We start from the raw sequence: 23940 nt of genomic DNA, 5'->3' as shown, positions 1-23940 counted from the left end.
ATGACCTGTGCTAAAGGAAAAGAGTACATTTAATGACATGATTGTGCTTTTTTCCCTTCCAATAACTTTTAAACGGTGTGCTTGTGTTCCTTCGCCAACTTTATCTGTATTGTTTGTTTGTTGTTTTAGAGCATGTCCTCCGACATCATGTTAAAAAAAAAAGAACAGAAGGATGCAGAACTGGACAGGAAGATTGAAGCTCTACGGAAAAAAAATGAAGCTCTAATGAAAAGATACCAAGTAAGTGTCATGTGATCTACGAATTTGGCCTACTGCCACTGTTTAATATACAAATGTTGAAAATGATCAATTTTAACACAGAACAAACTGTCAGGATATTTTAACAGAATCATTCCATGCACCTTCTTGCAAAAACCTACTGAAACTGATAACCCATGGATCAGTTTAACTTTTTAAGTTAAAGAAACATTCTCACGAGGTTACAGAGGGTTTTCTGCACGCTGTAAAATGTTCTGAAAATTACTAGTATGTGAAAACTGGTAAAAGATATGCTAAAGTAACATTGTGATTGATGGGAATGCGATTAACACTGGAATTACCAGAGTCTACGAAAAAACTCATAGATCTGTCCCACCTTAAAACACTTCGCACCTTTCCATCAGTGTCTGTTGTCCTTTAAATGTGTCGATAAGCAGCAAGCAGCCTGCTATCACATCCCCCACCGGCACACAGTTTTCTCAGCTCAAGTCTGTTTACCTGCATGTCAGTTGCTTGGAGTTGTATAGAGTGAAAAGTCAAGCAAAATCACACCTTTTATAAATACTATATTGTTATTTGGAACACATGCATGTCATGTGTGTTCTGTGTCTACAACAATCTACTGTATGTACAGTAAACACATCATTAAATAGAAACGTTTTTCATGTTTTAGTAATAATTGACAAAATGTAGACATGGAGTGTATAATGTGCTAGGCCTGATTTCCAAATATCAGATAAACACTTTCACAAAAGGTACAACTATAACAGAACAAGTGCGCTTCTATTCAAGAATATAACTGCAGCGTTAGGGTGCGACATTGACACACATTTACTATGACTGCTTTGCTGGTGCAACGGTATCAACTGTTGATTGGTAATTAAAACTTCACGGGTTCAAATCCCGGACAAATCCATTTTGAGAAGTGAACTGCTCTTATTCTTACTATTTTAGAATAAAAACATACATTTGATTTCAGTGTGGTGGGCTGGCACCCTGCCCGTGGTTTATTTCCTGCCTTGCACCCTGTGTTGGCTGGGATTGGCTCCAACAGACCCCTGTGACCCTGTAGTTAGAATATAGCGGGTTGGATAATGGATGGATGGATGGATGGATTTGGTTTCAGTCTGTAACAGCCGGTGTAAATGTATGATACTCGTAAAGGTTAGCTTTGCTTTTTTTTTTTTATTCAGTTTCATTCTCTCAGTCGCCTCCACATCTGACTCTGCTGTTTTCACATAAAGGCACGCTATAGCTTTGCACTCTACTTGTGACTTTACGCTGTAGGTAAATAAGTAAATAACATTCGATCTTCCTCTTATATACAAAGTGCAGCGACGGCAAAAGTGCGAGAATGCAGTTAAATGGTACGAGAATGCAGGTAAACTTTTTTTGGGGGCGCATGCACCCTCCAGACGCTAGTGTGAAAGAGTCTATAGCTGCAGGTGGATGACATGGATGCATAAATGATGCAGCAGTGTGAAGGGTAGTCTATAGGGGGTAAATGAGACCTTTGTTTGTAGGCAGATTGCAAGGGGCGTGCAGAATGCGGTTGTACTATGTGTGAAGTTGGATATGAGCAATGGAGCTATTTTGGCAAACATAATAAGGTTATGCTGTTTAGGTGACATGTTGAATGCACACAGACAGAGCAGTGATAGCAAGGGTGCATGAAACAAGTTCTGTGAGCCATCCTTAATTTTCACTTCAAAAAGTAAACATTTTTGAAATCTTTATAGTAAAGTGTAGCTTGCAATCTGGGAGCGAGACATGGCTGATGAATAGCAAAATGAGGCAAAGCTGGAAAGAACAAAGATGAGAATGATCAAGTGGATGTATGGAGTTTCACAGAAAGAGAGACGGATGAGTACTCAGTTTAAAAAAGAACTTGCAGTGGAGACAATAGGAGTTGTGCATAGGGGAAACAGACAAAAAAGGTTTTGGCATGTGAAGCAAAAGACCAGCGATGACTGGGTAAAGAGGTGGAGGAGATTAGTCCCAGAGGGAGGCCGAAGAACATGTAGTTGGGGTCTTGTCAGATAATATGAAAAGAATGGATCTTGCCCCAAAGGCTGTCCAGTACCATTGTCAGTGGATGAAGCAGATTTGAGGTGTAATTGATGAACCTGGGTAAACTCAGAAAATGGCAGTTAAACAATGTGCTAGTGAGATCACATCTGGAGTGCTGTGTGCAGTCCTGGTCAACAGGTTATAAAAAAGACATAGCAGCATTATGTGTGCATTCTGGGCCTAAAGGGCATGTCCATGTGAAAGGCAAAGGGAATTAAACTGCTTTATTCATGAATGGAGAAGATTTAATAGATTGAGTTATGTCCACTTGTTTTCACAATATAACTTAACAATTAATTTGCCATTTTATTTTGTAATGTATACTGTAGGGTTGCATGGTACACTGGTCCTAAAAATGTACTGAAAAACTCAATGTTTTAAAAGGTACAGTACCAGCATTTTGTAGATTTCAGTACCAACAGTAAATGGTAGTTTCCAAGGATGCCACATTCAGTTATTTAATAGCACAATTGCAACAAACGCCCCCCATCCCTGCTCTTTGACATAATATAAGTATTACATCTAGCTTGATTCACCATGGGGGACACCCATGACTCTTTGAACATATATATCAAGTAGGGGGCTTTGCCCCCTGCTCGCTTCGCTTGAGCTTAATATATAATGTACTGTATATTGTCACACACATGCGATTGGGAGAAAGCTAGAGGGCCTGAATAATAGTAGTACCATGCCAGACCAGGGGGTGGCGAGCTGCACTGACTTTCTCAATCATCTGCAGACGATCCACGGGAAATCCCATTAGGTCCCGGCACCACTGATGATGTCACTTCCAGTACTGTGGTCATTGATGATAGAACTTCCAGCACTGGTGCTTATTGATGGCGACAGTTGAGGTCCAGATGATACCACCTCCGGTTCTGGTTCAGGTTACATCACTTCCTGTCCCTGCCCTACTGTATATGTATATATAGGGATGCAGTGGAGTGCATTGGAGTGTGTATGCCTGATGAACCTAAATAAGGGCGAAACACATGTTGCATACTCTTTGCATTATTTGACAGTAAAATATGTAATATATATATATATATATATATATATATATATATATATATATATATATATATATATATATATTTTGTGGCAGTAGGGGCGCTAGTGCTCCCTTGAACCCTCAGGTACAACTCCAGACACCAGGTAAAAGTCCAAGACTTTTATTATGGTTCACAGTGCACCAAGCACCTTCCACACTACTCATAAATATTTAACCCAACAAATAAACACAATATTCTCTCTCCTCCTCGCCCAGACACTTTGCTCCTCTCCCACCCAGCACAGCTCGTTGTCTGGACTGAGGCACCGCCCTTTTATAGCCCCTGACCCGGAGATGTTCCTGTTCCAACAGTCCACAGTTCCTTATTCCTTCTGGGTCAGGGCAATCAGTCCTTTACTTCAACCTGGGAGCACGTCGTTCCTTCCCGTCACATGACCGTGACGTACTCCCGGGTCATAAGGCACAAAAGAGCCCATAAGCCCCCACCCCCACAGCGACTCCTGGTGGCCCCCAAGGTATCCAGCAGGGCTGTGTAAAAACACTACATAGTCCATAAGGCCCTGCTGGAACTCGGGTCACGATCCTGCTGTCGGGAGAGCTCTTCCTGGCGGCCTGGGGATGAGGGCCGGAGCACGAAGCCGGCAGTCCTCCACAATATATATATATATATATTGATAGGCAGTAGACACCAAACAATAAAGAAAAACAATCTTTATATGAGTCATGGGTACTTAAAGTGTCAAAGATACAGAGACCCACCTATTGTCAATGGTCACAGTATAATTCCATATTACAATTACATTTATTTTACTAAAGAACGTTGTTACTGTATGGCTGCAGCCCTCAAATATGAAAGGCTGCAGAGGATGCAGGTTTTTGTTACATCATAGTTTCTTAATTAGAAGCCAGTCCTTGCCAACAATGGAACTTATTATTTCAGTGTATGACTTGTTAGTGTTTTCACTTTGCTACGTCAAGTCATTCTTATGCTGTAGATTTCTCTTTTCCTAGGATTAATAATTGTCCTTCACCTTTTTCTCTTTCATTTCTTTTCATATATTTTATTAAATCGGGTATTTCACTATAGGCACTCATGGTTGTGAATAAGACCAAGTTAGATCAGTTTTCCTCTAGTTAGGAGCCCACTGTGGCTGCAAGTTTTATGTTGTAACCAATTCCACAATCATTGAGTGTTTCATTCCTAAATGATCTCATTGTTTAAATAGCTGGTCTTTTTTAATCTCTAACTAAGCATCCAGAAATATGCAGTAGTGTGAGATTTACATTTAAAGGAAATTTGGAAGTCTATTTTGCCATAGATTTAAATATTTAACTCTCTTTTTGTCATTTTCCTATTCATCTTTTTACATGAAGTTATATGAAGTAATATTAGTGAGGTAAAATTTCTAAGGCTACGTTATATAAAAAAAGTTTCTTGTTACATTATGCTTATCCTAACATTGTTGGTGAGGCTTTTCATATATCTGTTTTAATATTTTTGATAAATTACTGTTATCAGTTCTTCCCATTTGGTCTTCGTTTTCAGAATACCACAGTAGTACTTGGCATCACTAACTCTTCAATCGTGATAGCCCCCCTCATTGGGAAAAAAACAGACCACTACTACACAATCATTTTATTTGTAAACCGTATATGTATTTATATTTAAATACTACATAGTGATTTAAAACTTCATGAAATGGGGTTCATATGTTTTATTGAAAGCTATTTGTATATTAAGTGCAGTTTAAAGTATTATATTTCCAAATATTACAGGTCTCTGATCGTTAAATGGAACATTTAATTTGTAAAAATAAATATTAACTAGCCGACGCCCGCCTTAGCATACGCCGGTGTAAGAATAGGAACGGAAAACGGTGAGAAAGGAATTCAGAAATCAAGAAGAAAGAAATACTTCTTGAAAGACGCAGTTGTGAATAGGTGTTTTGCTGGAGACGATTTGTGTCAAGAAATATTACACTGATAGGAACAGGCAGTTGCCGGATCCTGGAATAGAGATGACGTTGTACAAAAACCCGTCGACAGAGAAGATACTGTCGATCATTTTATAACAAAGGCTTAGGAAACAACTGTCACAATATAACGAAAATAGCAAGGCGCGAAACCAATGCCAATGGGCGAGAGAGTACCTTCCTGTAGCAGGCTACGGAAAAGACTCCCAGGTGCACACATGGCCGAAGTGAAAGGTCACGCGGTCAGGCTAGATATAGGTCGGTGATGTGACACCAATGGGGTCATGAGAGAGGAGCGGGGAAGCCGGTAGTCCAAAGGAGGAATAGGAATCGAGAAAAGCGGTGTGGGGGTGTATGGGAGGCCACAGGCAGCGTGGGGAAGGGATTGGCAGAGGAGGAATAGGAATCGAGAAATGCCGTGTGGGCTACGTGTGGGGGGAACGGGTTTGAAGAGGAAGCAGGACGAACAAGAAGAGAAATATATATAAGAGATAGTATTCTTTTTCAAGAAATTAAGATGTTCTTTTAGTACCTACACTTCTCTTGGAATCCAAGTGTAGGTGTAGAGAACTGACATACAAAGAAAGTTCTTCTGCACATTTATGAACTCAACTTCATATTGTTTGTCTCTCCAGGAGGTGGAAGAGGACAGGCGCAAAGCTGAACAGGAGGGCATGGCTTTCCCTCCACGAAAGAATAAAGCTGAGGACTTAACAATAACAATAAAGAAGTCTCCCAATGTAAGTTGGGCTACGAGATGTTTAACCAGTCATGGGGTTTTGTTTAGGATAATTTGTTAATCTCCTGTACTGGACTGTACTTTTGTTTTCGCTGTACTCAAGGGCCATGGAAAGTGTCTACAGTAAGGCGAACCTGGTTTGGTGTCACAGAGTGCTGCAGGTCAGCACACGAACAGTAAGATGATTGAAAGGTGTGGTTTATTCAAAGTTGATTTAAAATTGATGTAAATCAAGATGCTATATTAGCATCAAACTCTAAAATTAGATCTGCCTTATCATTCTTCTTCTACAATCTTCTCAACAAAGGCATAAATTATAGAAAACCCATTTCCTCAGTAGTTTTCTTAAAAACCACACGACTCAAAAAGTGTATAAAGCTGAGTGTTGATTAGTATTGCGAACTTGCAATGCAGGTTTACAATGTTCCTAGCTTTTTAAAATTGTAAGGCAATGGTTTAATAAAAAAAATTATATCATCAGGCTATTTCAAATTGATTACCTTGCACACTGATATTCCTATATTGCCAAGTCCACCAAACACCACTGTTCTTGTCCAACAGACAAATCTCAATTGGTTAAGTAATATATCTCATTTTCTGAAATCACTTTTGCTGGTGAAGGTCACAGTGTATATAAAATATATCAACACAAATTATAATCTGGAGTAATGAGGAAAAGAGTCAAGCTTCCTTTCGATTACGGTTTTACAAAATTGATACTAAAATTCATCCCTTCTTTTTTATAAAGGCTTTTTGGGGAGCGAAAAGAAGGAATCATTGCCCCTTAAGGGTTTTACAATGTAATATACCCATTTTAGACCTGCCAATTTCTCAGGCAAGGATCAAGATGAAAACAAACAGGGGAACAGTGTTACTCCTTTTTCTGATACATCCTTGATATCTCTCCTTGCTATGTACAGGGATGTCCCAAGGATCAGTGCTGGGTCCTCTACTATTCTCTCTCTGCACCCCCTCACTGGGCCCAATCATCCAATCCTATGGTTTCTCATATCAGTGCTATGCTGACAATGCATATCTGTACCTGACATCCCTCCTGAGTGAACATGGTGTCAGCTAAAGTCTCTGCATTACTGGTATTTCAGCCTCGATGAAGGACCACCATTGACAGCTCAACCTGGCAAAGATGGAGCTTCTTGGTATCCTGGTCAGCCAATCTGTTTAATTCCCCATCTTTGTACAGCTTGGCTAATTGTTTCTAGCATCTGCCAAGTCAGTCCTTGGGGTGGTAACTGATGAGCTCCTATCTTTCTCTGACTACATTTCAATTGCCTCTCGTTCATGCAGATTACCTTAGTAAAACATCTTCAAAATCAGACCTTATCTGACTAATTATGCAGCACAACCTCTGGTCCAAGCTTAGGCACTTAGCTGGACAGTTTGACATCCGTGGCAGAGCGACGGGCGCTGAGCAGGCTCCTGTCAGTCATGGAGAATCCACTGAACAGGATCATCTCCAGGCAGAGGAGCAGCTTCAGAGACAGACTGAGGAGATCGTTCCTCCCCCACACTATGCGACTCTTTAATTCCACCCAGTTTAATATTGTTTTTTTATCAGTATGCTGCTGCTGGAGTATGTGAATTTCCCCTTGGGATTAATAAAGTATCTATCTATCTATCTATCTATTATATAGTGCCTTTCACATATATCTATCTATCTATCTATCTATCTTTTTCTGGATTTCTGCAACGCACTACTAGCAGTAGGAAACCCATGTGCTATCAAGACAGTGCAGATGGTCCAAAATGATCCCATGTATTCAACCAGCCAAGGCAGAAGCATGTCACTCCTCTCTTCAATTTGCTATATTGGCTTCCTTTAGCAAGAATGCATTAAGTTCAAATCCATGAAGCTTAAATACAAAGTAGTCAAAGGGCCTGCACTTATGTTTATGGAGACACTGATGAGGTGCTGTGCTCTTTCTTGTCCACTCAAATCTACCATTGAACATATGTAGCCCCTAGTTGGTGGAACAAACTGCCCACCTCCATCTGAAGTGTTGACTTCTTCAATGTATTTAAGAAATGATCGAAAACCCTACTGTTCTGTGAATATCTGTCAAAATTGTTAATGATGTTTTTGCTCTGTGGATATTTGTCATATTGTTAACTGATCATTTCTTGTTATGCCAGCTTTATTGGTCAACATTTGTTTTGATCATCTTTTGTAACTTTACTTGCTACACTTGTTCAAAACACTCCTTAGATTGATGTTACTTGATTATGTTGACCACCTTTGTAAGTCACTTTGGATAAAAGCATCTGCTGAGCAAATACATGTACAGTAAATGTAAACGCACTGATAGTCCAAAACAGCAATTCAGCCAAGCAGCATAATTCTTAATACAAAGTTGAGGATAAAATTACCTGTGGTCTTCCAGTTTAAATTTTTTGCAAGGTGTGCTGAATCAACAGAGCATTAGAGTGTACATCTGAACAGCTACAAGGTTGCAGATAAGATGGAAATATAGGGAGGAAAAAGTGTATATATATTGTGGAGCCGACCCGGACACAGACAGGCAGACATGTTGTTACTCACAAGCACACGTTTATTATTTACAAATATTTACAATATTTATGGTCACTAAGACCCAGTCCCATGCACAAACCCCCAACACACAGACCCTGGTCTGAAGAGACTTTTAAATGTTTTTAAATATTTTTAAGATGTTAGATAGATAGATAGATAGATAGATAGATAGATAGATAGATAGATAGATAGATAGATAGATAGATAGATAGATAGATAGATAGATAGATACTTTATTAATCCCAAGGGGAAATTCACATAATCCAGCAGCAGTATACTGATACAAAAACAATATTAAATTAAGTAGTAATAAAAATGCATGTAAAACCAGACAATAACTTTAAATAATGTTAGCATTTACTCCCCCGGGTGGAATTGAAGAGTCGCATAGTGTGGGGGAGGAACGATCTCCTCAGTCTGTCAGTGGAGCAGGACGGTGACAAAAGTCTGTCACTAAAGCTACTCCTCTGTCTGGAGATGACACTGTTCGGTGGATGCTGTGGATTCTTCATGATTGACAGGAGTTTGCTTAATGCTCGTCGCTCTGCCACAGATGTTAAACTGTCCAACTTTACTCCTACAATAGAGCCTGCCTTCTTAACAAGTTTGTCCAGGCGTGAGGCGTCTTTCATCTTTATGCTGCCACCCCAGCACACCACCGCGTAGAAGAGGGCGCTCACCACAACCGTCTGGTAGAACATCTGCAGCATCTTATTGCAGATGTTGAAGGATGCCAACCTTCTCAGAAAGTATAGTCTGCTCTGACCTTTCTTACATAGAGCATCAGTATTGGCAGTCCAGTCCAATTTGTCACTCAGCTGCACTCCCAGATATTTAAAGGTCTGCACCCTCTGCACACAGTCACCTCTGATGATCACAGGGTCCATGAGGGGCCTGGGCCTCCTAAAATCCACCACCAGCTCCTTGGTCTTGTTGGTGTTAAGGTGTAAGTGGTTTGAGTCGCACCATTTAACAAAGTCTTTGATTAGCTTCCTGTACTCCTCCTCCTGTCCACTCCTGATGCAGCCCACAATAGCAGTGTCATCAGCGAACTTTTGCACGTGGCAGGACTCCGAGTCATATTGGAAGTCTTATTGTCATATTGTCTGAGTCTTCAAGACTGATCATTATTGCCTCTGGAATAAAAATGGGTGGAGAAAAATTTGGCAAGTTCCTTTTAGCAAAGTTTCTGATTTGAAAGTAGTGGAAAAATTGTGCTGATGTTAAATATGAAACATAATTGTTCATAAGATGCAAATACATTATCTACAGTATATATAGTTCTATAATTGTTTTAATTCCGGATGTTTTCCAAACATTAAATACTGAGTAGGTTTGAGAAGGTAGAAAAAGGTAATTATCGTGTAGAGGTGCAACAGATAAAAGCTTCTCTGTCTTAAAGTGCTTCCTGCGTTGGTTCCATAATCTGAGTGATTGGTGGACAATTAGATTATTATTATATTGTTGAAAATTTGTATTTACTGGGGCAAAAGACGGGTGTATAAAGAAGTGCAGCAAGATTTTATTTCTAATGCAGACCACGCTTGTGTATATTCATCATTTAGTGTCAATGTCCAGGTCTTTCTGGCTAGTATATTTGTCACCCAGTAATAAAATTGAAAGTTAGGTAGTGCCATGCCACCTTCTGCTTTAGGTCGCTGTAGAGTCACCCTTTGGACGCGTGGATGTTTCAAATTCCAAATAAAGGAGGTTATTATTGAATCTAATTTCTTAAAGAAAGATTTCTTAATATATGGGAATACTCTGAAATAGAAAAAGAATCTTGGGAAGGATGTTCATCTTGACAGTATTAATTCTCCCTGCTAATGTAAGATGGACAATAGACCATCTGTTTACGTCTTGTTTCATTTTTTTCATGCAGATAGCAAACTTTATTTTAAAAATATCTTTATATTATGATGTTTACCTCTAGGTATTTAAACTGATCTGCTAAAATAAATGGGAAAGTGTCCAGTAGGGATGCTTCAATCAAGTTTTTTAGGGCCGATCCTGCACTAATTTCAGGTTACTTGATTGAATAATTCAGATTTTTCTTTCTTTATCCTTTTAAAAAACATTTTACACGAATCCCCTGCATAACCAGACAAATAGAAGTTTTATGTCCTATATTAAAGTGTATTTTTGAAATAAAACTGTAAACCACAGTTGTTAACTGTTCCTTTTTTTAACAAAATGAAATTCTGTTGGCTTATTGTTCATTGACCATAAAATACCAAAATAAATAAAGTTTCCTTAAAATACTTGCTTTAACTAATTAAATGTATGCAAAAATATTTATCCATAATCCTTCCATCCATTATCCAGGTAGCTGTATCCTAACAACAGGGTCACGGGGGTCTGCTGGAGCCAATCCCCACCAACACAGGGCGCAAGGCAGGAAAGAAACCCCGGGCAGGGCGCCAGCCCACCGCAAATTATCCATAATACATCTTATATATAAACGTCAGCGCGTGGAAGTGTGTGTGTCTGTCCGGCCGAGAAGTGAGAGGTGGAGTCGGGGTAAGGGCTTCGCACTCCGAGGAAACAGAAAACTCGCTTAGCCGCTAATAACACAAACGGGGCCAGCATGTCAGCAAAATGAAACCTCAGAAGAAAGACAAAGTCACTTAGCCGCTAACATCGGCAAAACGATATCCCTTTAACTTTTCCTCTCGCCACTAATGCACAAGCGATGCGAGCACGTCAGCAAAACAAATCCTCCGAGGAGAGAGATGCCCCTTTCAATTACCTGACATCTCTACATTTCAGTCGTTTTTCTGACGATTTCAATAGTTTCTAGGACCCCACAGCTAGTATGGTATAAAAGAAAATAAAATGCTTCTCATAATTACAAGCTGTCATATTGTTTAGTTTTTTCTGTAATCTGCAATGAGGCTTAATTAAAAAGTCATTTTCACCATTTCTCGAACAACAAATATATGTAAACACATACATACACATGACTGCGGCAGATAGATGGTCTTTTCCAGAGGCTGGGACTGGGCCATGAGTCTGCCTGGGACGTTGCCAACCAGGATCCCAAGCTGTTTCATCATGTGGTGGGTGCAGCCATGGGACTGTGCCAGTGCATGCTCCTCAACCTGACTTGATCAGGTATTGTGGCTATGGAGCCTGTTATTATGCTGGCACTTACAATTGTTGAGAATAAAAGGATAAACAAGAAGTGGACTAGAAATTTGAAAAGAAAAACAAATACTGATTTTTTGTTAAACTTTTTCCCATTACTAGTGGTTTGTGGTCTCACCATACAAAAAATTGTCATTAATGATGACTCCATCCATCCATCCATTATCCAACCCGCAATATCCTAACCACAGGGTCACGGGGGTCTGCTGGAGCTAATCCCAGCCAACACAGGGCGCAAGGCGGGAAACAAACCCCGGGCAGGGCGCCAGCCCACCGCAGGACGCACACACACAAACACACACACAGCACACACTAGGGATGACTCTCAAAAAATAAATAATAACGAGTCTCTTTCAAAAAAGCTTCTAGCTCAAATCTCGATATCAGGAAAGACATGATAAATAGTAAGACCCCTTCAAAAAACTGTAAAAGAAATCTTTTTACTTCCAGTGAAGCGAAAAAGAACATATAAGGAAATATGTTCACGCTGGAGAAAGAGAGAATTGTTTTGCATGCATTACCACTTACTCAGAAGGGAACAGCTAAGGAAGACATGCTGCCAGATTTAATAAGCCAGTTTCACATAGGGTTACGTTTCCTTAACATTGTACCTTTTTTAAACTTGGAAACTCAAGGGCAGGATTACACACGCAATGTGTTATGGCCAGTGACCCCAGAGATAGAAGGACATGTAGGACTTCACTAGGTGAGGCCCCTTTCTTTTACTCTTTCAGGGCTGATGTCGACTTTTGTCAAAATTCAGGAGTAGAGGACGGCAATCAGCTGTAAACTGCAACGAAACTCACCCTTACATTTTAGTTCGACTCTGTTTGCTAGAAGGAAAATTACATAGCTTTGTTGATTAAACCTTGATTCCCTACACGTGCCTGAGTAGAGAAAAGCAAACAACCTCTAAAATGGCGCCGACATCTGGCGAGAGACCAAAGCAAATCCATCCATCCATTTTCAAACCCGCTGAATCCGAATACAGGGTCACGGAGGTCTGCTGGAGCCAATCCCAGCCAACACAGGGCACAAGGCAGGAACCAATCCTGGGCAGGGTGCCAACCCACCGCAGGACACACACAAACACACCAAGCACACACTAGGGCCAATTTAGAATCGCCAATCCACCTAACCTGCATGTCTTTGGATTGTGGGAGGAAACCGGAACGCCCGGAGGAAACCCACGCAGACACGGGGAGAACATGCAAACTCCACGCAGGGAGGACCCGGGAAGCTAACCCGGGCCAAAGCAAATGTGAAAAGCAAAATACTCCATGGATGTTTTACGTAATTTCGGTGAACAAGACTCTGACTTGTTTGACGCAAGTGATCTGGAGATGGATATCAAAAACGAAAGTGAGGTACCAGCATCGGTCTGATCGGTCCCCAGCTGATCGTGGTGCTGAACACTTTCACGTAGCTGATGCGCCTACAATAGCATTTGCCTGGGAGGACCACCACTTATGATAACAAGAGGTACAAACCATATTGCGTCACACCTGAGACCACCACCACCCACCTGCTGTACGAAGACAGCCAGGCAACTGGTTCACCGTGCAGTCCTGCTGGCCATCGGGGTGCCACCCAAGCAGCCACTACCACCAGAAATGCTGAACATGCGCCCACAGCACATAGCAACAGACGTTTTCTGTTGACTTAAGTGTGAAACCATCGCTTTGCGTGCTTTTCAGAAAACTGAGATTTTTGGAAAAAATATTCAGCCCTCAAAGAGTTAAACAGTGATATAAATAACCAAAAAGAAATTATATACAATGTTTTTGTACTTCTTACCCATTAATGAGGTGTTGAGTGGCGTCCAGAAAGATTTAAAGGTCCTGCTCTCATTTTCAATACTGGGTAGGGATTTCATTTCGTTTTTTTCAGTGTGAAAGGTGCTATCACTCCATTAATCAACAGGTATATTTTTTGGTTGAACAAAATTATATTTTAAACAAAGGATTGGCTTAGCTTCTTAATAGCCAAGGTATTTTATTGTAAAAGATACAATTGCACTGTGTGCTAATGAAGGAGGCATTTAACTATAATTCTGTCAGTTGTAAAAATATTTCGAAACTGCATTATTAAAATGAGTATCATACCAGTCATGGGCAGTAGAGTATAGTAGAAGGTGGTGTCACAATCTCATATTCCGAGCTTCTGTGCCTCCTGTGTTGAACTTTATCTTTATTCTTGGCAGCCTCCAGCTTCCTCCAATATTCTTGAAGACATGCTGCCAGATGAATGGCAATGTCGTATTTCTACAGTGTGAGCAAAATCTGGCTAATGTGCTGCAGTTTTCATTTCTGCTGTTGAAACATGACTACACATATGCAGAATAGACTATACAGGTGTACGGATCCTGAAATCATTCAGACGATTAAAGCTTTCATTTCATGTCAGCTGCAGAAGGTAATGCTGTTTATAATGGGGTATGCCTTCTCAAATCTCTCTAAACGTTATACTGAATGATAAAATAGTGCCAACCTTTATGTTTTTTTATTTTGTGTTTTCCATTCTCCTCATGTAGGCACATTATTGCTACCAGTGTGAGATCCACTGCAAAGTATATTTGAATTTTAACCTACTTTTGTTTTGTAATGAATTTCACAAAACAGGAGATGCGCATTGTTACCGCAAAGCCGGCGACTGGATTTCCTCCGCAAGACATGAAGGACGATAAAGAGCTCACTGGAAGGAGGAAAAAGCAGCAAGTTCTTGTGCAAATGACTTATAAAACAAGGGTAAGAGGTCTGGCATTTCACCTGTTTTTTTTTTTAACTTATAGCATCTCTTTGGGCTTATCTTCTACTGTTTTAAAAGATAGCTTTTCTAGGTAGATAAGCAAGTACAATGGTGAAAAGTATGTGGACAGCCCTCAAAATTGTTGAATTTAGGGGTTTCAGTTGCTCCCATTGTTAACAGTTACATAAAATCAAGCAGGTTGCTGTACATTTGCCATTAACAGATAGATACTTTATTAATCCCAAGGGGAAATTCACATACTCCAGCAGCAGCATACTGATAAAATACAATATTAAATTAAAGAGTGATAACAATGCAGGTATGACAGACAATAACTTTGTATAATGTTAACGTTTACCCCCCCGGTGGAATTGAAGAGTCACATAGTGTGGGGTCTCCTCAGTCAGTCAGTTGAGCAGGACGGTGACAGCAGTCTGTCTGAAGCTGCTCCTCTGTCTGGAGGTGATCCTGTTCAGAGGATGCAGTGGATTCTCCATGATTGACAGGAGTCTGCTCAGCGCCCGTCGCTCTGCCACGGATGTCAAACTGTCCAGCTCCGTGCCTACAATAGAGCCTGCCTTCCTCACCAGTTTGTCCAGGTGTGAGGCGTCCCTCTTTTTTATGCTGCCTCCTCAGCACACCACCACGTAGAAGAGGGCACTCACCACAACTGTCTGATAGAACATCTGCAGCATCTTATTGCAGATGTTGAAGGATGCCAGCCTTCTAAGGAAGTATAGTCGGCTGATAACAAACATTGGCAGTAGAATTGGTCATACTCGACTGCTCAGTGACTTTAAACATGCCACTGCCATAAAATGCCACAGTTGCCACAAGTCAGTTTGTGAAAGTTCTGCTCTGCTAGACCTGTCCCAATCTACTGTAAGTGCTATTACTGTTAAGTACGACCACCAACAGCTCAGTCATGAAGTAGCAGACCATGCAAACCTACAGAGCAGGACTGTAGAGTGCTGAAGAGCAGAACACGTAAAAGTCCCTTATCCTCCTTGGCATCACTCACAACAGAGTTCCAAACTGCCTCTGGAAGTAATATTAGCACTAGAACGGTGCGCCAGAAGCTTCATGAAATGGTTTTCCATTGCTGAGTAGCTACACACAAGCCTAAGAGCACTGTGTGCAATGCCAAGCGTCAGCTTGAGTGGTTTTATTTCATACCACAATTGGACCCTGGAGCAGTGGAAACATGTTCTCTGTAGTGAAGAATCAAACTTCACTATCTAGTAGTCTGATAGACAAATCTGGGTTTGCAAGATGTCATGAGAATGCTACTTTGCAGACTGTTAGTGTCTATTATAAAGTCTGGTGGAAGAGGGATAATTATTGAGGGCTGTTTTATACGGGTTTGGAGTAGGCCCCTGGTTCCAAGTGAAGAGAATCTTCTCATGACAGTGGAGGCTGTCATAGTTGCAAAAGTGGGGCCAGTTCCATATGAATACCCATGGTTTTGGAATGGATAGATATACACACACACCTACACACACATTATAGTCTAAATACACGCCATGACTAGAAAGGAAGAAATTTGAAAAGAAAGAAAACTCCTGGTTGACCGTCATAGTCACAGTGAGGCATTATACAGGCATAAAGGAACCCTGGTGGTGCTTCCTGACACACCTCGGCTGAATGATTCTTTGGCTGAAAGTCCTCCGTGTCAGTGTATGAAAGAGAAGATGTGCAGCATTGTTCATAATGATGCTCATTTTTGTTTTAATTCTCTCCTTCGTTTCTTCATCCAGGGGGTCCAAAGTGTGTCTCATAACTGTCCCCTAACTTAGAATGTCATGTCCAATAAGCTTATATACGGTAGGTGTGATGGTCAGGTGTCCACAAATATTTGGCAATATATTGTATTTCTGGAGCCTCCATATCAATCAGATACTATAGATGTTGATTGCAATCTCTAGAGACTGCATTTGAGCCAATATCAAACATTGCCTGTGAGATAAAAATAAGTTAAATAAATATCTGCTCCTTTATGATGGTTATACTGAGTCAGTAAGTACTGCAGGCCCGTTCTTAGGTTTTTGGGGGCCCTGGAAGGGGGGTCCAAAAGCTGAGGATAAAACTGAATTGTGAAGTTGCAAAATGGACCTCAGACGAGAGATTTATGTCCCACTACCTCTTTTCATTTTTCTAAAAAAGACAGCCTACATGTATAATTATAACAGAGCAGACGGAGGGACGGAGCAAACCACCCACTGCCGAGTCGCTTTGTGGAATGGCTTTTATCTTCCCAGCTTCCGTTATTCATACCATGATTGATTTGTTGTGCAGATGCTTGGAGGCAGGTGAGGTGGGTGATCAGTGCCCTCCCACAGGGGGCCCACCACTCTGTCACCTCGATTCTGCCTGTCGTCGTCACTGTTTCCTCTTTGCTTGCGCGTAACCATATTGATAATTCCGCCACCAGAGAAAATTTGTACTTCTGAAATATATGGACCTGTAAGTTGTAGGCTATTTAGTTAAAAAAAAAGCGCCCGGTCGGGGCCCCCTTGGCAGTGGGAGCCCTAGGCGGTCGCCTAGCTTGCCAATGCCTAAGAATGGTCCTGAGTACTGTATGTACAGTATGTACATTCTGCATATTACATGGTGTGCATTATTCCTGTTGCATCTTGTATCATGCTACAATGTATGTATTTACGTAGAGCAAAATCTGTATGAGTGAAACTATTACACATGTACATGCATTGATATGAACAGCAGTGTGCGAAAATTAATTTGCATTAGGTCAACTTGGCTGGTGAAGGCAGTGAGCACAGCTCACAACACTCAGTCATTAGTAAACACTCCACAACAATAAATTCTGATATAAGCAAATGTTTTTTCCAAACTAACACCCCACTACTATGGGTCCACATCCACTGTAATGAGTAAGTCTTTGCATTCAGCTGACACCTCTGCAATATATGACTCCGAAATAATCTTTATTTGTGCAAGGGGATTGACTAGTGATGTTTCAGCTGCCTCACAGCACCACATCGTCAGACTAGATTGACTGGAAACGCCGGTATGAATCTATATATTGTGAAAGGCGCTATATAGCGCCCGACCCGGCACAGACTGACGCAGAGGTACGTACAAAGTGATTACAAAGTTTATTAATTTTCTTCAGCTGTGGGACATGTCTTCCCCGTGCCACTCAGCCCAACACAGTCCCAAAGCACAAATACCACCAAAACACTCTCTTTCTCCTGTTCCACCACTCCTCCTCAAGCTTAGTCCTTCTCCTCCAGACTCTGGCTCTTTGAGTGGTGGTGGCTGGCCCTTTTTATAACCCACCCGGAAGTGTTCCAGGTGCTTGACCACCTGGTCCTGACTGCACCTCCGGGTGGGGCTGAAGAATCGTCCAGCCAGGCTGCTGAGTCCATGCAGCTCCCCCTAGTGGCCATCCAAGCCCCCAACCAGGCTGTGGAGGACTCCATCTCCCATGGAGCCCTGCGGGTGGTTGGGGAATCGACGTCGGCCAGGGAGGCTGCCACCAAGCGTCCCGGGGGAGGTACTGGACTGTCCATGGTGGCTCCCCCAGAACATAAGCAGCAGGGGCATCCTTCACAATATTTTGTGTGTAAGTTTTCCCTGTGATGGAGTGGCACCCTATCCAGAGTTGGTTCCTGTTTTTTGGCCAGTGCTACTTGGCTGAAGCTCACATGACACTGAATTGGGATAAGCCTGATTAGGAAATGGATATTCAGACTTAGGATATGTTGGTCAGCAGTGTTGCCTTAGAGTTACCAAGGATCCGATTTAAAGCCTTGAATGGTTTTCCTTCTTTGTAAGTTTATATGGCCACATGTTATCTTAGATTTTCTTTTATGAGAATACTTTATCTTGTGTTTTGTATGCTAATGTAACAATCTTTTACACAAAAATAATTGTTCTTTCATTTGTAAAACTTTGGAAAAATCTCCCTGTTTTTTGGTATTTGTATGCTGTATTAATGTCATCCACATAACTGTAATGCCATTCCCTCAGAGATGTTCATTATCATGCCACCCACCTGCAGTTAGTGTCTACTCATGAATGTCAACTGCAGTAATCTGACAGCTATCTGAAGTCAATTTGCTCATGTGCATATGTTTGCACAACAAGTTCCTGGTTATGAAACTTTTTTCAATTTTTTATTTCTTTTTCAGGTTTTTTATTTCTTGTGCTTTGAATAATAGTGTTTGTAGACTTAGATAGAGTTTGTGTGACAGATATGCTGACAAATAAAAAACCTGGTGGTGGATTTTAGGAGCCCCAGGCCCCTCATGGACCCCATGATTATCAGAGGTGACTGTGCAGACCTATAAATAACTGGGAGTGCAGCTGGATGATGAATTGGACTGGACTGCCAATACTGATGCTCTGTGCAAGAGAGGACAGAGCCGACTATACTTCCTTAGAAGGCTGGAGTCTTTCAACACCTGCAATAAGATGCTGCAGATGTTCTATCAGACGGTTGTGGCGAGCGCCCTCTTCTACACGGTGGTGTGCTGGGGAGGCAGCATAAAGAAGAGGGACGCCTCACGCCTGGACAAACTGGTGAGGAAGGCAGGCTCTATTGTAGGCACGGAGCTGGACAGTCTGACATCTGTGGCAGAGCACGGGCGCTGAGCAGACTCCTGTCAATCATTGAGAATCCACTGCATCCACTGAACAGGATCATCTCCAGACAGAGGAGCAGCTTCAGCGACAGACTGCTGTCACCGTCCTGCTCCACTGACAGACTGAGGAGACCCCACACTATGCGACCTTGGGGGGGTTTAAACGTTAACATTATACAAAGCTACTGTCTGTTATACCTGCATTGTTATCACTCTTTAATTTAATATTGTTTTTATCAGTATGCTGCTGCTGGAGTATGTGAATTTCCCCTTGGGATTAATAAAGTATCTATCTATCTAAATATTATAGCTGTACTAGGGGGGAAGCCCCCCTGGCGCCTTTGAACATTTAAAAGCCTGTACAGCAGCTGTCCTACACTTTGTCTTTTATTTCCTGCCCTGGGCATGCCTAAATCTCTTGGCACAAACTCTTGTCTCACGGGATGTGAGCTCCTGATTTTTTTTTTTTAGTTTATAATTTAAAAATGGAATAAGAATCTGAAAATCTAACAATATCACTTTAAAGTCTGATAAATTCTTAAAATAATGATACCAAACATATATATCTAGGTTTTAAAATAAGCCCGATTTAAAACGTGACATAAAAACGTCACATAAAATTGTTGTATATATATTGTGGCACGCGGCTGGGGGTGGTACCCAGCCGGGACGCCCAGGAGGACCGGAGGAGGGCTTGCACCTTCTCCAGACCATGAGGGGGCGACCGCCCTACTTGCTTCGGGGCCATGGGTGCAGAGCTTTGAAGCTCAACCCTGTAGGGGCCTGTGGTCACCGCCAGGGGGCGCCCTAATGCCTGGAGAGCCCTGGACCTCAGCACTTCCGCCACACCAGGAAGTGCTGGGGAAGAGGAGCAGGGACACCCGGAGTGCTTCCGTGGATACAGCCGGCACTTCCGCCACACTGGGGCGTGTCGGTGGAAGAGTGCCAGAGCACACCTGGAGCACATCCGGGGGGGACATAAGAGGGGCTGCCTCCCTTCATTCAGGGCTGGAGTCGGGTGGAAGAGGACGAGGTCTGGAAAGAAAGAAAGAAAGAAAGAAAGAAAGAAAGAAAGAAAGAGAAAAGGAGGCGGTATGAAGAAAAGGCATACTGTGGATTTGGCCTGGACTGTTGTGGTGATTGGTGCTGTGGCACTGGGTTTGTGCACTTTAATACTTATAAATAAACGTGTGTTGGACTTTAAAATGATTCCCGTCTGTCTGTGTCCAGGCTGCTTCCCACAATATATAGAGAGTAGATTTGCTCAATCTGAGTTGTACATTTTGTATATTATGAAGACTTACTACTGTTATATGTATTGTCTATTTAATTTCACATTTTTTATTTTCTTAAATTCCAGAATAAAAAAATGCCAGGGACAGGCATTTTGAAAAATGTTAATGGTGAAGAAGAGCACAGTGCACCTGAGATAAAAGGAAAGCCAGTCCTTGTCACAAAGACATTGAATTATAAGTCAAAGGTACAGTATGAGATTTTGCATTTCAGTGTTAGTCCCTTTATTTACTTATATTACCACAGGTACCATATGAAAAGTTAAACTGTAAAACATTAAACTGTAAACCTGGTAAACATCCAAAACCAAGGGGTGTTTGAGTACTAGGAAGCTTTAAGAAATACGCAAAAAACAACATAGCTAATGCCTTGATAATAAACATTCCTGGTGCTATTATAGATAAGAGAAGTTATTTTCATCTTATTACATGTATTCTCTAACTATTCATACTTTTGCTCATCCACTTTTTATGTTTTAAACTTTGTAATCTTGTAAATTTATTTTTTCATTTTTATTTTTTGAAAGATTTATTAATGTTGTTGTATTTTCTCCATGCTTTTGTCACATTGTCTCAGCATCATTTTGTGAATCGTGTTTTGACAGAAACTTCACCATTTTTTGTTTTCACAGTTGAATCTACTTTACTTACAGTTGCAATGTTCTTTGCTACCACATGTAGTGCGAGTGATTGTTGTATGTGGTATCGCAATAAACTTTCTATTAAAGATGGAAGCACACAGCTTCCAGTATCCCGGGCTTTTGGGTAGATTGTGCAGATTGTTCAATGTAGCGGTTGCAAACATTAGGCGGCTGGTTTTCTATTTACAGTAAGCATTGCTTGTGGCTTGTGGCTTTTTCCAATAATTTTTGTTCAGCAGTTATGGTTTTGGATAGATATCTTTCGATAGATATCTATCTTTTGTAGGTTATTTCTTTTTTGTATAGTACTTATGCATTATTATTCCCATCTAATTTTAATTTGTTTTTCTTTACATTTAACTACTTCTTTGACGTCTTGTAAAGCACTTTAAGCTACATCCTTTCTTTGAAAATGTGCTGTAGAAATAAATGTCATTGTTACTGTCTTCACAAGCCCACTCTGTTCATATTCTGTTCATCCACCCCGCTGAATCCAAACACAGGGGTCTGCTGGAGCCAATCCCAGCCAACACAGGGCACAAGGCAGGGTGCCAACCCACCACAGGACACACCAAGCACACACTCGGGCCAATTTAGAATCACCAATCCACCTAATCTGCATGTCATTGGACTGTGGGAGGAAACCCACACAGACAGGGGGAGAACATGCAAACTTCACGCAGGGAGGACCCGGGAAGTGAACACGGATCTCCTAACTGAGAGGCAGCAGCGCTACCACTGCACCACCGTGCCACCCATATTCTGTTCATCTGTTTATACAACATATCCTTTTGGGCAAAATATTTTTCCATCTTAGCCACAACGTTAGATGATAAAACCGATGTGCTGAATGTGAAGTTCAGTAGTCAAGTGAGTGATAGCTTTTTATATTTTTTCCTGATTAATTTCGTGTGTATACATAGAAGGTGCTTTGTGATATCGTGAGACAAACTAAAAGTCAAGCACTGATAATTTCACTTTATGTTTTAGCACCAACAGCAGTTCCTTGAATCATAGCCATCATTTAAGGACAAGCATTTAGAGTCCTCAATTTTGGGATTCAAATCAACAAAGCCCACAGTGAACACAGTATTATATCATACTGATACTGACACTCTTACATCCTCATGAAAAGCAAGCAAAAGCAAGAAAGCCAGCTAGCACTGCATGCCCTGCATTAGCTTGTGATATCCCGTGTAGTGGGAAGTGGCCCCAGCCTGCACTCTGGACAACTGATAGTTTATGAACCGAACAGGATCAGTGGAGAGATGAGACAAAGACAAAAACTGAAGGGTGAATGGTGCGAGTTTATTTACAAAAGTGCTGTACAACCAAAAAATGCAGTGGCGTCAGGTGGGCTTTGAGACACAGTCCTTCAGCACTGGCACTTCTTCAGAAATACATAAAAACAAAAAAAAAAAGTAAAAATATGGTGTATTTACAAAAAACAGTGCATTCCTACAAAAACTACACACACTCACTCACTCCAATAAAAAAGGTTGTCATCTTTTATCTGTGGCTCAAGAAGCTCCTCCAACAGGCAAGAAAAAAAATGCACAAGAACAAAAACAAGTGTGTGTATATATAAAAACAATTACACCAAACCCAAAATCAAAATTATCCTAGCACCAAATAAGTATATATACCTCCACCAAAATGTTCACTAGGAGATATAATGTATAACTATATCCATCCATCCATCAATTTTCTAACCCACTGAATCTGAATACAGGGTCATGGGGGTCTGCTGGAGCCAATCCCAGCCAACACAGGGCAGGAACCAATCCTGGGCAGGGTGCCAACCCACCGCAGGACACACACAAACACACACTAGGGCCAATTTAGAATCGCCAATCCACCTAACCTGCATGTCTTTGGATTGTGGGAGGAAACCTACGCAGACACGGGGAGAACATGCAAACTCCACGCAGGAAGCGAACCCGGGTCTCCTAACTGCGAGGCAGCAGCGCTACCACTGCGCCACCGTGCCGCCCGTATAACTATATACAAAAGAATATTTACAAAGCCGCCAAAATCACAACTGCTACTCCAATAGCTCAGCAGTGCTTTACTCCTACCTCGCCTTTGGTTGTTGGCCGGCAACTCCTTCAATATAAACAGCAAGATTGCCCGGCCAATTTGCCACCCCGTCTACCTCACACACCTATCAAGGTAGACGTTAGCGCGTTCGCACCACGCACCGCGACACGCCCCGAGCAACTATGTATTTAAACTCGAACCCTGTTGGTGGCGTGCGTAAGCCCCAAACCTCATCCTATCCCAGTCCAGGCGCCAAAGGTTATGCTGAGTTCATGCACAACAGCTCCTGACTAACCAGTAAGTAAAATCGTTTATTTACAATATGGGATCCTCATCTCTGACTCAACCCTGTTTACTTAAATGCCGGTGTTCTAACGAAACATCCTACCCATCGAAATGATTTACTCACTGATATTACGCATCCATCCAGCCATGATATTACGCATGCGCAGACCAAAATTACGCAACTTTTCTCGAAGTTTACCACCTGTTCGTCGATCTGTCCTACCTAGTGTTGATGAAGTTTGAGGTATGTGTTACTGTATTTCAGTAATATGTATGCTTTTCTTAGCCTTACTACATTGCATTTATTACATGATGCATATAGAATAAATTGAGAAATGTTAACATTTCCATAAATTTGATAGACGACTTCTAAATACAACATGTTAAATGATGACATGGTATAACGTTATAAGTTTAATGTTACGACTTACAATAAACGAATGGGTGTAACATATACAGAGTATATACCGTATCTGCCATTTAAATAAACTACGGTAGGATACTTCTACAAAGTAGGACAAATCGTCAGAACACCGGCTCACCTTACCTTAAACCGCCTGCGCTGAACAGGCTGCGAGGACACCAGTGTGTTAAAATCAACACGTTTCGGTGGACCCCG

At 41.4% G+C, this 23940-nt stretch overlaps 1 protein-coding gene across 2 annotated transcripts in view; it reads left to right on the top strand.

Annotated features, from left to right (window-relative positions):
• The window catches only part of LOC120518780 (coiled-coil domain-containing protein 9B), a 145634-nt gene that overhangs the window by 17602 nt on the left and 104092 nt on the right, over positions 1 to 23940 (top strand). For both annotated transcript variants that reach the window (XM_039741742.1, XM_039741741.1), the window contains exons 2-5: positions 130 to 240; positions 5910 to 6014; positions 14330 to 14455; positions 20424 to 20543. In XM_039741742.1, the coding sequence (XP_039597676.1) occupies positions 130 to 240; positions 5910 to 6014; positions 14330 to 14455; positions 20424 to 20543 (462 nt within the window). The remainder of the gene's footprint in view (positions 1 to 129; positions 241 to 5909; positions 6015 to 14329; positions 14456 to 20423; positions 20544 to 23940) is intronic.

This window comes from Polypterus senegalus, chromosome 18, assembly GCF_016835505.1.
Source record: "Polypterus senegalus isolate Bchr_013 chromosome 18, ASM1683550v1, whole genome shotgun sequence".
Classification (NCBI taxonomy): domain Eukaryota; kingdom Metazoa; phylum Chordata; class Cladistia; order Polypteriformes; family Polypteridae; genus Polypterus; species Polypterus senegalus.
The sequence above is the reverse complement of the archived record's forward strand: the minus strand, read 5'-3'. Positions and strand labels throughout refer to the sequence as shown.